The sequence below is a fragment of the Acyrthosiphon pisum genome, chromosome A1 (assembly GCF_005508785.2).
Source record: "Acyrthosiphon pisum isolate AL4f chromosome A1, pea_aphid_22Mar2018_4r6ur, whole genome shotgun sequence".
Lineage (NCBI taxonomy): Eukaryota > Metazoa > Arthropoda > Insecta > Hemiptera > Aphididae > Acyrthosiphon > Acyrthosiphon pisum.
Window position 1 is genome coordinate 129,362,095 of NC_042494.1, and position 12,599 is coordinate 129,374,693.

The following is a 12,599-nucleotide window of genomic DNA, read 5'->3' on the forward strand; positions in this document are numbered from 1 at the left end:
TAGATACCTATTGATTTAAACTTATAATTTTATATTTGGTACCTAAATATTAAGGATACTGTATCTAACATATTAAATTATGTTATCTTAAGATTTATCTCATGAGAAATGGCTAATTTATAGTGGTGGAGTAATGCGCTATAAATCCGCTTTGCAGGATACCCATGTCCCATATACAACAAAAATTAATAACTTTTTTTTTTAAATTTTATTTAAACTTACCAATGCTAAAAGAGATGGACAGGTGAATAATAATTGTTACACATGGAGAATATAAGCTAATAGGTATCTCCTTTTTTTTTTTATCAAATACGATATGTTCTGATGCCTAAAATGTGATGTATTTACACAATGTTTCATTAAACAGTATGTATGAAAGTAAAGGATTTTCTATGGAAACGTTTAATTTCTTCCATCCTTATTTGTATTTCATACTATGTATACTTATATTCATTGAAATATTATGATATTATATACTAATTATAATTCTAAAACATTCCAATAAATACACTGCATGCATCCAGCTCTACAATAATAGTTGTTTCATTGTCTAGATATTATTTTAATTATACATTACTATTAACATTTCCAAAATTATTTTATATTATGTTCTAAAAAACACAATAGGTCATCCCCAATTTAAATGTTTGCTATTTTAATAATTGCTTAATATATTTTAGATTTTGAGTATACTATGCATGATACGTCTAAACACCAAAAATCATTTAGTACTGTTGACTTAGGTAGATTGAGTAAATAGTAGTTTTGCAAAAAACTTGGGGGAGATGGGAAAATTAAGTAGGTATTGTTGAATAAAAATAAATCCCAAGCAATTGTTTTGTTGCAAGCGTACCTAATATAGAGGTAATATTATTTTTATAATTCAAAACTTGTATTTTCCGTTAATAGTTGACATAAATTATTTATTATTTTTATACTAACACATTAAAAATAATAAACCCCCTCCCCTAGTCTCAGGAGGGGATTTCCCAGCCCACCCCTTATAACAACCACTAGATTCAGTTTATATTTTAAAGAAAATATTGTTCTGATATACTTAGGTACCTACTACCTTGATTGTTAAGTAAATTATTACCTAATTCTTATTAATATAGGTAATTTCCTATACTATTAAATTAATTTTATTTATACTACCATAAACTATCAGATTTAATATTATATATCTTAATGTATAGTACCTATATGTATATATTAGGAACAGAAATATTGATTATCATGATTGACTCAAATATTTTTATTATTATTTCATAAATAGGTTAGGTATATGAATACAATTTATATTATTTATTTTTATTACATATTAGATTAATTTTTACTAGTATTGAAATTAATTTAATTGATATCACCAGTATGTACCTATTACATATTATTATAATATTGTTTTCTATTAGGTATCTATTTCATAGACATTCATTCTATTGAAAATAAACTAACTGAATTCTTAAGATCAATTAAGTTTTAATATCATTCATTAATTATACATTACTTAACTTGTCTAATAATGAATGATATCTATTTATTAATGAAAACATAAAACTTATTTGAAGTATGTTTAGTAATATTTTATTTTTATGTATCTAATTATAATTTTTAATTGCCGATCCAGACCTTCTACCCCCTCCCCACCACCTTGGTCTGTATAAAATATATTTGATGGATATCAACTTCTAACAATTTTGTGTTGGTTTAATTTTATGATAACAAAAATGATAAGCGATAAAATCAATTATGATAACGTTGAACTTTCAGACCATCAAATTATGAAGAATAAAGAACCTTCCCGCTCCTCCCTTAAAAGAAACTGGTTGTGCCACTGCGTGTAGCTGTCTATATAGGTTAGACCGTTAGGGTTGATGTTCATTCTTATGAAAATGTTATAAATTATTATTTATTTTGAACAATAATCAATAATATTTATTATATTATATTCATAAATCATAATCATAGGCGTATAGCAGATCATTTATATCAAATATCTTGGGATGGTGGGGTATAGCTTAATATACTTTTTTATTAAGAGGGCAATACACCCGCGACCCGCATACATTCTATCTGTCTTACAATAACGCATAACATAGCAAATTGTAAGCTCAGCAGATCACACTTAGCTCTGTTAGTAAATTGTTTGTGCATTTTAAAATACTCAAAACTTGCTTCAAAATTAAAATCTAAAAAAGACCTACGAGGTTCGAAAAATAATAATATTACCTTTAAATTTTATAAGAGGTCATTCGCTTTAATTTTTAAACTACAAAGCTAATCGTGATCTGTTGAGCATACACTCTGCTATGGTATGAGAGCTATACAGAGAGATCACATGCGGGTGTAGCACCCTCTTGTACCACACATATTGTGACATGTTATTTATTTTTAAAGTTTTTATAATTTATAATTTAGATGAACTAATATTATTTTGATATAAATCGCTTAAATACGCATTTTAAGGAAGATTCTAGGTACTCATTATTGCTTTACACAAATATTTTTATTTATGTTTGAGCATCGAGATTTTGATTGTATCTAAAATATAATCATAATATAGTATAGTCCATTCAATAAAAATAACTTATAGAATCTTTATTAAACGATGTTCTTACATTTTTAACGGTTATAGGTTGAAACTTGAAACTTTTTATACATTTTCTATAATATTCAAAATTATAAATACTGCCTCGGTTAGACCTAAAAGATTAGACTTTTTCGTTGTAAATAAATTATGATGATAATGTTGGATAAGAAATTCCTGATACAAGTATAACCGCCAAAAAACCACCACCTTCTCGAATAAAGGAAAATTGTTTTATTTTTAATAATATTTCAGATTTTATTCATACCCACTACTTCAAAAAAAATTCTTGATGAGAATCTAGCTATTTTTGTACATTTTAAATAGTATCTACCTTTATTCGTTTCTTTTCTTATACATATAATATTATAATTAATAACCTATAATGTTGAACAATAAAACAAGATAATACACCATGCCAGAAAAAAAAAATATTAAAATTATTATTTTGGTACTTACCTTAAATACGCTTAAATATATTAAAATTGTTTAAAGTTTGGTATTTTATGTTACGTAATGAAAATGTTTATTAATATTTTATACTTGTTTAGTTTAATACAATATGCGCATATACGAAAAAATTGTTTATATTGTAGGTATGTTACATATTTTTCACGTTAAAATACGATTGAATTTGTCACATGACCTACATGTATGAATGACTTAATAAATGTACTTAAACCAAAATGTAATGATCATAAATTTGAATGTGTATTAATTTTCATTTTCTATTTTATAAATATATAAGAACCATATAAGTGGAACTAAGAAATAAATGGCATAGTTAAGCCGGCTGAATTTCTTATGTATCCATTTGTTTGAATTTTTGGTCGTCGTTATTCCCCCAAAATAATTACGAGTACGATATAAATAATTTATTAAAAATTTAAAAGATAAGGAATTTTAAACATATATATATAAAATAAATACAATTTTTGTTTATTTTATTTAATTTTCATTTGAATTAAAAAAATTTAATATTTTGTGTTTAATTTATTTATATTTCGTAGAAAATGTCCAATGAAATAAATGTATGTTTTTTATTCGACTTGTGTTCGAGAAAAAATGTATCTATGTTATTATATTCAATGTGACTACTGACTAGATATATTTATAATAACATGTAGGTACGAGGTATTTATTAATATAGGATATACAGAAAACTAGTATGATTACGTAACAATGACCTTCGTGATCGTGGACAGCCGGACAGGTGCACTATCTGTGTTATTACTCTGTTAAGAAAAAGGCCTTTTGTGTTTAGAACAAACCATTGAATCATTTATTATATTATACGATTAATGTATAATGCCTTTAAAATATATTAGTCATTAAGTGCTTAATAATTTGTTAAACAAATTTATTGTCAATTTCTTTATATTATCTCGAATTAGTAGTTAATATTCATAAGCTTTTTCATATTTCACAACAAAAACATAAAATTTACCAGCCATAACAAAAATAATTAGTTAACTAGATTCATTTTTGTTACATTTTCCAACAAGTTATATAGACCTCTGCAGTACTTCACTTTTATAAAAACAATTATTTTGTGTTTTTCATAAGTTAAAATAAAATGGGTAGGTACTAATTTTTATATAAAACATTGCATTATTATTTATTTATTTGTAATATTTATAACATAGAGACCTAATTAAATATTATATTTTAATATTAAAAGTTCGACTTCAGTAAATTTGTAGGTAATTTGATAAAAATAATAAAAAATAATTTATTATGTTGTTTTTTTGTAAAATTTAAAAATTTTCAATAAATTTTATTATATTTTTAGATATTTAGTTTCAAAATGAAATTATGTGTTAACATTTTAACATGTTAATTCAATTAAACAGTTCCTGTCGTATATAATACTAATTATAACCATAGATTACATAAGGCAAAAGTTAATTTAAGTAATGTATAGGTAATGAATAATTACATTAAATAGTAAATGTCCCTTATTTTTCGAAAAAAAAATGTCTGTACACTGCTTTTAACACAGTATTAACTTTTCAACTTTTGTCTTCTTCATTTTAATTCATTAATTTTTAGTAAAAAACATACAATAGTTCGATGATACGAGATGAATTTAATTAATCTTATACAAAATTATAATTTTTTAGTCAAATTTATTTTATGATACTATTTTAGGCTTTTAAGTTTTAATGTGTACCTTTGTCGTTAAATTAGTTTTTTGTTTGCTTTTGTTGATTTATATCGAACGCGAAAGCTGACTGTTTTGTATTTTGTAACTCATTAATAAACATAATAATCGGTCAACTGGAAACTGTGATTTATAAAAATAACTTATAACTTGTAAAAAAATCTTATGTACAGAAAAAAAATGTGTTTGCTTAAATTATAATATCGGATGAATTTTTATGTAATGGTTTTTATTAATTATGCAACTTACTAAGCTTTCTATGAATACCATTTTTTTGTTACAAATAGATTATTTAGTTAGGCATCTGTCATAATTAATAATAAAATAATAATTGTATTATTAATTAAATTTATTTTTTACTTCAAAAATAATTGTTATCATATCTGAAGCAAATTTGAGAGTCGTGCGCACGTGTCCTCGTTAATAATCGCTATCTTGTTTTAAAAGTTTTAACTGACATAATAAAATTCCAAACTTACTAAATATCTTAACATATTAGACCTGCCATAAATATTTACAAAAGAAACATTTTCTGACTTTTTTTATTGAATTATTAATATATGAATAAATATGAACTATATGTATCCTTTTCTGATAGGCACATATAATATTATTTAATATTTTAGATCATTTTTTGACGCAATATAAATATACCCATTTAAGTAGCAAAATATAAAAGAGCTCATTTATATTAAATGCAATTCAAGACGTTTCATAAAAATAAACTAAAATTGCAACTATTTTGATTTACGGGAAGGTGGTAATTCAGGTGTTTGTAGGATAAACACATTCAACTATGAATGCTGAAGTTAGATGTTGCTTAGTTTTCTACTTGTCTCCCTATAAGAATTAAGATTGGAATCTGACGACTTGGCGATAATGCAACATGAAGTGGTTGCCGCAATTTATATTTAAAACATTGAAGTACAAGTATGGACGGAAAATGTGACAGTGTCGCATATAAATATATTAATTATATACAATTGCACGTATCTTCATTCTTACCTCATTTTTATCAAACAGTTATACAATATTTCAAAGTTATAACCTTATGGGTGTATATATGAATTACGTTGGGATTTAGAAAACTTTAAATGTGACAGTAAATTGCTGAACAAATGTTTTTCGATGAAAGTTCTCTTGACATTTATTTCATTGTTAATTTTCAATTAGTTTAGCCGCCTACGAATTTACGTGTATAATAATATGTAATCGTGCTGCAATATTCGGAAATTTTAATGCACGTTTTCGTTCTTCGTATATATATAAGGGTCGAATAATATTATTCGTCAGAGTATGAACGGCCGCAACGAAACGGTCCCAATTCCCAAGAACCAATACAGTGAAGCTGTGTTTCCGACTTGTACAAATCTAGGTCACGCGTTAGAAACACGTGATTCACGTTCATGACTGTACGCGCTATAGTCGGTGTTGCAGACAATGTAGTCGATATTAAAATAAATATTACGAGACTGGATTATATTTCCAGTATGATTTATACTATTATTATATTTTCTTGATTCGGAGATGATTGAAATAATAACCCATAATATGGGGAGGACTGGGGTAGGGTATAGCATAATGATTAGGTTCATCGGCTGGCCTTTGAAAAATATTTAAGTTTTTTTTTTTTATGAACCTGTTATCAACGATATTGAGTTTCGTGTAAATTTGACATTTTGAACCCGACGAATGTCATCTTGTGACAACAAAGAATAAAAGCTCAAAATATACCCATGACCTCGTTGCATCGCGTTGACGTTCTCCGACTTGCTCTCCTTTCGAACCCCTATAAAACAGGTTTTCTTATGTCAGTGGCGTGTGTGAAACGCGTATACCGTGAACAACCGTGGTAAAAATATTTTTGAAGCATAATAATTGATTTCCGTACTGATACGAATATACGATAATTATGTTTTATCATAGTCTACAATTAGTCATAACTCATAAACATAACATATTATTGTACAAAGCTACAAAGGCCTAGAGAATCTTCAAACAATTAATTTATCTGTTTTTAATATTAAACACGTTTTTCTTAAACTACTTAATTATTTCCCATTGCGTGTTTCTGAAGACCTCAGTGGCGAAGCCAGGATTAAGAAATGGTTTGTGAGGAGGGGGTGTGGGTAGGCTTAAGTATAAATTAAACCAAGTTTTACAGTTTTCGTATTTGAATAATACATTTTTAGAGGAAAAATTGTCATTGAGGAGGGGGTTAAACACCCAATCCCCCCTGGCTACGCCACTGGATGACTTATCTTATTTATTATTAAAACGCTTATTTTATTCATTATGATATAATTTTTTAATATATATAAAAATGTATAATCATTAACAATTTTCCTACTCCACGTATAATACTATACCTAATTTGTTTATTTTATGTTCTAGATTTACGTACATTTCGAAAAACTCCATAAGGATATAATATGTTGGGAAGCAGTTTGCACCATCATCGGAATATGTCATTCCCTCATGGTGGTTAGTACACATATTACCTATCTGCACTGAACTTATCGTTACTGATAGTATCATCGCCCTTCTGTCATATATATATTATTTATCTATTTTGCGATCATATAGTAAAAAATATAGTAATAACTATCCCTGGTAATAACTAATAATCCGTTCTTTAAATAATTGTTTATTATTTTATTTTGGTAAGACCTTAAATATATTTTCTATTTCATGTTAATTTAATAATAATAAAAATATTATGTTTATTCGTTTTTACTTAGTACTTACTAGGGTTGTGTATAAGTTGTCCAAGGTTGAACAACGATTTGCTAGGTTAACTATTAATAGTAAGTGAATACAGCCCGCGTACGAATATCCACAGCATCGTGTGACCAACACATTAAAATAAATAAAACACAATTTTCTTGTTAAAAAAAAAAAATATGGAAAAAATCATTATGTAAATAGGTAGAACAAGTATCTACTGTGTTTCCTAAAGTTAAATTTGCAGAAAATAAATACAAGATAATGATTAGTGTTTAACTTTATTTTTCAATAAAACGACAAAATTACCAACAAATGATAATGTTTTATACAATTGTTTTTAACAATATTTCAATTATATCCAATATCCAAAGTGTTTCTATGTATCTTCAAACTAATTATATTTATATTTTCTCGAAAAGCACAATTATATGTTATCATTTTATTATTATTATTATTAGCTTATATATTTTTGCAAAAAAAAATTAACTTTATTAAAATAATATTAACATCTTATCATTTGTTATTTTAGGAAACTTTCATAAAAATATTTATGCTTAAAACTCGTTTTATAGATTTTTATTTTTATTTGAATCTAATCTTTTTCACAATATTAAATATTAATTAGGTATTAATTTGTTTTTAATTGTGTACGCTTCAATTTACAATATGTTGTTTAGATTATATTATTACATACTTGATATTATTTAATCATAATATTTTTTTATAAAGTAATTGTTTAGGTTTTCAACAATATTGTATCAATAGAATCTTTAAAACAAATGCATTGTAATTCTTGTTCATAATATCATGTTTTAAGGGTTTCTGTATAGGAAATTTAAAATTAAGAAAAATTAATATTATCTAAGAAATATAAGATTTCAATACACAAAAACATACAAAAATATAAAATATTATGGAAATGGTGGCTACACTTTTGATGGGTAGAATAAAAATAAAATTATAGGTATATAGTGACATTTTTATATTGTAACGATTACATTTATGAAAATGTTAATTTACATTTCTATTGTTTTATTAACTGGGTGACATTGTTTAATAATATTTTAAAATTTTTTTATTATTACAACATATTTTAATCTCTTATTTTATTTTTATTGATTACTTGATGCATTAATTTATTATGTACATTCATAAATTATAAGTATTGTTCAATTTAAGTTTTTAATCTTTGATTAACCATAGTTATAATAAATATTCAGAAAAAAAAAATTCTTATTTTAAACCAAGTAGTTTCATTATATATTTTGTACATATGTTTCAGGTTCTGTGATACATAATAATATGCCTCCTACCGTTAGTAAAAAAATGGGAGGTGGCCGTCTGAATGCCGTTGTGAACAAACTCCATTTAGCAAAACAATGTTCAACAGATAACCCTTTTCCAGATATGGTTTCTGAAGAAAGCCGTTTATCTATATTACAAAATTTATTAAATCCTGCGCCATCGTCAAATTCAGAAAAGAAAAACTTACGTGCACCTCCAGCGTTGTTTCCACTCACTTCAGAAGTAACGATCCAACGTTACCCTGTTGTTCATCCAATACATGATAGACCGTTGGATGTTTTCCAAAGACTTAAACGTCTTGGAACAGATATTGAAATGGAAGATGTCGGAAATGAAACAACACTGAGTCTTATACCAGTTTCATCATCTCAAAGTGCTTCTGTTTCATGCATTCCAACAAATAGTTTCAAAACTAACTCTCCTGCTACCAGTCTCATAGTTCTGCCAAAAACCAATGTGTTCAATAATAGGAAAATACCAGAGCCTTCTGTTGTTCTTGAAATGAAAGTAACTCCAAAACAAAAAGCTCAAAATATATTTTTTAATGGGAAAACAGACTTAAAAAGTTATGTGTTTTCAATTGATCAATCACAAATAAGTATAACTAATAATGGACAAAAATTATATTCATGTAATGTATGTTCAGGCATATATCAACGGAGAGGTGCTCTAAAAAAGCATTATTTAAAGGCACATATTAACTATCATTTTTTAACATCACGTGACTTGCAAATAGCTGGTTTTAAAGGTGAAAGACTTGAAAAAATGATAGAAAAGTGGAGAAATACAAAAGGTCATGTTGGTTACTATCACTGTCATAAGTGTTGTATATCATATGGTACAGCTACAGATTTACGGCATCATGTGATGAATCATCCTCCTGCTTTACAATCTAATGCTTTGAAAAAAATACCTGATATTGTTAGCAAAGTTTGTGAACTATGCTTATATTGTGATAAAAAAATTGAAAATGAAGAGGATCGAAAAAGCCATTTGTCCAAGATGCATCCTCCCAAAAGAAAAAGTCACATATGTACGTACTGTCAAATAAACTTTTTTGATTTGTACACATTACACAAACATATGTGTACCTCTCATGAAGACGTGTACTATGGCTGTGCCGAATGCAAAGAACGATTTATTTCTAGTGAGTTAGCTAAAAACCATAAAACCATTTGTTTGAATAATTTGTGTATAAAATTAGAATCTGATAATAATGTGAAAAAAGAGCATTTGAAAGAAGAACCTCCAAAAATCGAAATAATAGAATTAAAAATAGATGAACCTATAAATGTTAAAATTAAAAATGAATTATCAGATGAAGAACCAAAAAAACAGGAACCAAAGAAAAATGATGAACCGAAAACAGAGGAATTCAAGAAAAATGAAGAACCAAAAACAGAGGAACTTAAGAAAAATGAAGAACCAATTAGAGAAGATCAAAAAAAGAAAGAAGAATCCAAAAACTATCCATTTTACTGCCCAGACTGTAAAAAAGGATTTACTCAACAGCCAAACTTAGCACGACACATGAGTTTAGGGCATGGTAAAAAGTTGGAATACAAAAAATCTAAAAAGTTATTACAGCCTTCTAATAAAATAATTTTATCCAAAAAACTTGTGAAAACTCAAGAAAAAGAATTAAAAGACGAGATTCAAGATTTATCTGCTAAAGGAACTCAGTATGTTTTTTTGAATAATAAAAATGAGCTAGTCACAAAACAAGGAGTACCATTTGATATCTCTTACATGAATCTTGAGATTCAAACCAGAATCAGACGTATGGTACCTTCGTTGTATCCTAGTTCGTCACCAATAGAGGATGATATGAGTTCATTGGAGGTTGATGCAGCTTCTTCGTATGGTTTTCCAAGTTCCCACGGTGAGTATAAATAGTGATTTTTATTTGTACAAACAATTTTAAATTATTAAAATTATTTGTACAAACAATTTTAAATTATTAAAACCTTTTATTTTCTTTTGTAGATGTCGAAAGAAAAAATCTCGAAGGATTCAGTGGTGAATGGTTATATCCACGTAGTTATATTTGTTCAGCATGTCCAGCTACATGTTCCAATATTTGGGATATTTTCTACCATAAGTGGAATGTACATCCTAATGTACTTTGCCATCATTACGACATACCATTAGATCAGCTTCCATCTCAAAAATGGGTAATTTATTTAATTATTTGACTTATAAAACATAATCATTAGGGCTCGGATTTTGTAGCAAATGCTTCTTTTAAGGGAATTGTGATAGAAAGATAATTCTTATATATAAATACGTTTTGAATCATTCTGATTTTAATGAGGTAAACTTTTTTTTGCTTTTTTCCACAAAATCTGCCTTTTATTGCTTTTCCCCCTATTTGGTTATTTTTTCTTGATTTTTACATATTTTTCTTGAAAACTTAGCTCATCTCTATGTATATTATACGTCTTGGACTATATTATTATTACCAGAAATTATAAAACCTGTAATAAATATATGACTGATAAAATAACTGTGGCTATTGTGCCGAAATAGTTTTATCCACAATTATCTATAGTTGTATTTACGACTCAAAAAAAGGCAAAATTATCTGAATTATACCTACGTATTTTTATAGCACGTTCTAATACTTTGGTTGGCCGGTAAATATCAATCGACAATCAGTGAGGTATAAACGTATAGTGTTCTAAATAATTTCTCTCATCGTCAAAATGCCAAAATTTAAAAATTAAAATTAAAAATTAAAAAAAATCGTAAGAGAATTCGGTGAAAATAAATTCGGATAAAAAATATAACGTTTTATATGTTTAATATGAGTTTTAATGAAAGTAACTTGACTAAATATATGGTTGTAATTCCTTTTTTATTATTTAATTTTATGTGTAATTGAAATTTGCTTTTTTAGAATTAAATTAATAAATGCTTTTTTTGGCTACTTAAAATGCTTTTTTAAGGATTTATTTTGCTACAAAATCCGAGCCCTAATAATCATTAATTTAATTGTTAAATTTGAAGCGGCCAGAAAGAAATTTGAGCAGAGTAGGGTTATTGTCTGAATGTGAGGAACTACAAACCAGTTTGCCGCAATGTACGAAATGTGGAAAAATGGAAAATGATATTGCTCAGCTTCATAGACATTTGTTAGATTGTGGTGGTGATACTGAGTGGCTTAAGACAATGATTCATACAACCAAATCGCCTAATAGTAAAAAGTCTAGGTAAGGTCTCTTTTATTTTACTTAATTTAAAAAAAATTTAATTTTTATATCTTATGTAACAGAAAAAATTGGCGACCTTTTAATTTCCGAAGACGTAAGAATGGTAGGGCAAGACATGGTCTTAAACGAACTCCACCTACACCACCTTTACCAGTTGTAAAAACTAAACCTGGTGATGGTAAGTACTCAATATTCTTTTATTGTTTTATAATTTTATAATTTTATCTTACTTTTTTACAGCTGAAAGTGTCAGTCGTATGATTGCAGATTTACCTCCTAAAAGAGTTACAAGACGTTTAGTATTTGAAGCTCCCAATGGGAATAATCAAGCAACAATAAATAGCGTAAGTAAAATATTATCAATAGTAAAATTAAAAAAATTTGTAGACTGCATCATTAAGAAACAGATTTTAGTTGGTTTTTCTATATTTATTTGTAAATTGTAATTACTTTTTTGGTAATGGTTAATTACAATAATTTATAATATATACTTAAAAATTTACACGCTGCTCTGAAACACAAAGAAGTCTGTATGCTCAAAGGTATATTTAGACACAAAAATGTTTATAGTTAAAAATTGATTTTTAATCACGAGTTTCTACAT

General features: G+C 26.6%; 1 protein-coding gene across 7 annotated transcripts in view; it reads left to right on the forward strand.

The window, feature by feature from the left end:
• LOC100574986 overlaps nucleotides 1-12,599 on the forward strand; it is a 35,473-nt gene that overhangs the window by 17,740 nt on the left and 5,134 nt on the right. For 6 of the 7 annotated variants that reach the window (XM_029488307.1, XM_008188987.3, XM_029488309.1 and 3 more), the window contains 7 exons: nucleotides 7,146-7,235; nucleotides 8,761-10,665; nucleotides 10,770-10,957; nucleotides 11,793-11,995; nucleotides 12,058-12,173; nucleotides 12,236-12,339; nucleotides 12,520-12,537. In XM_029488307.1, the coding sequence (XP_029344167.1) occupies nucleotides 7,184-7,235; nucleotides 8,761-10,665; nucleotides 10,770-10,957; nucleotides 11,793-11,995; nucleotides 12,058-12,173; nucleotides 12,236-12,339; nucleotides 12,520-12,537 (2,586 nt within the window). In that variant the 5' untranslated portion in view covers nucleotides 7,146-7,183. The remainder of the gene's footprint in view (nucleotides 1-7,145; nucleotides 7,236-8,760; nucleotides 10,666-10,769; nucleotides 10,958-11,792; nucleotides 11,996-12,057; nucleotides 12,174-12,235; nucleotides 12,340-12,519; nucleotides 12,538-12,599) is intronic. The other variant, XM_003247312.4, reaches the window with a different exon arrangement.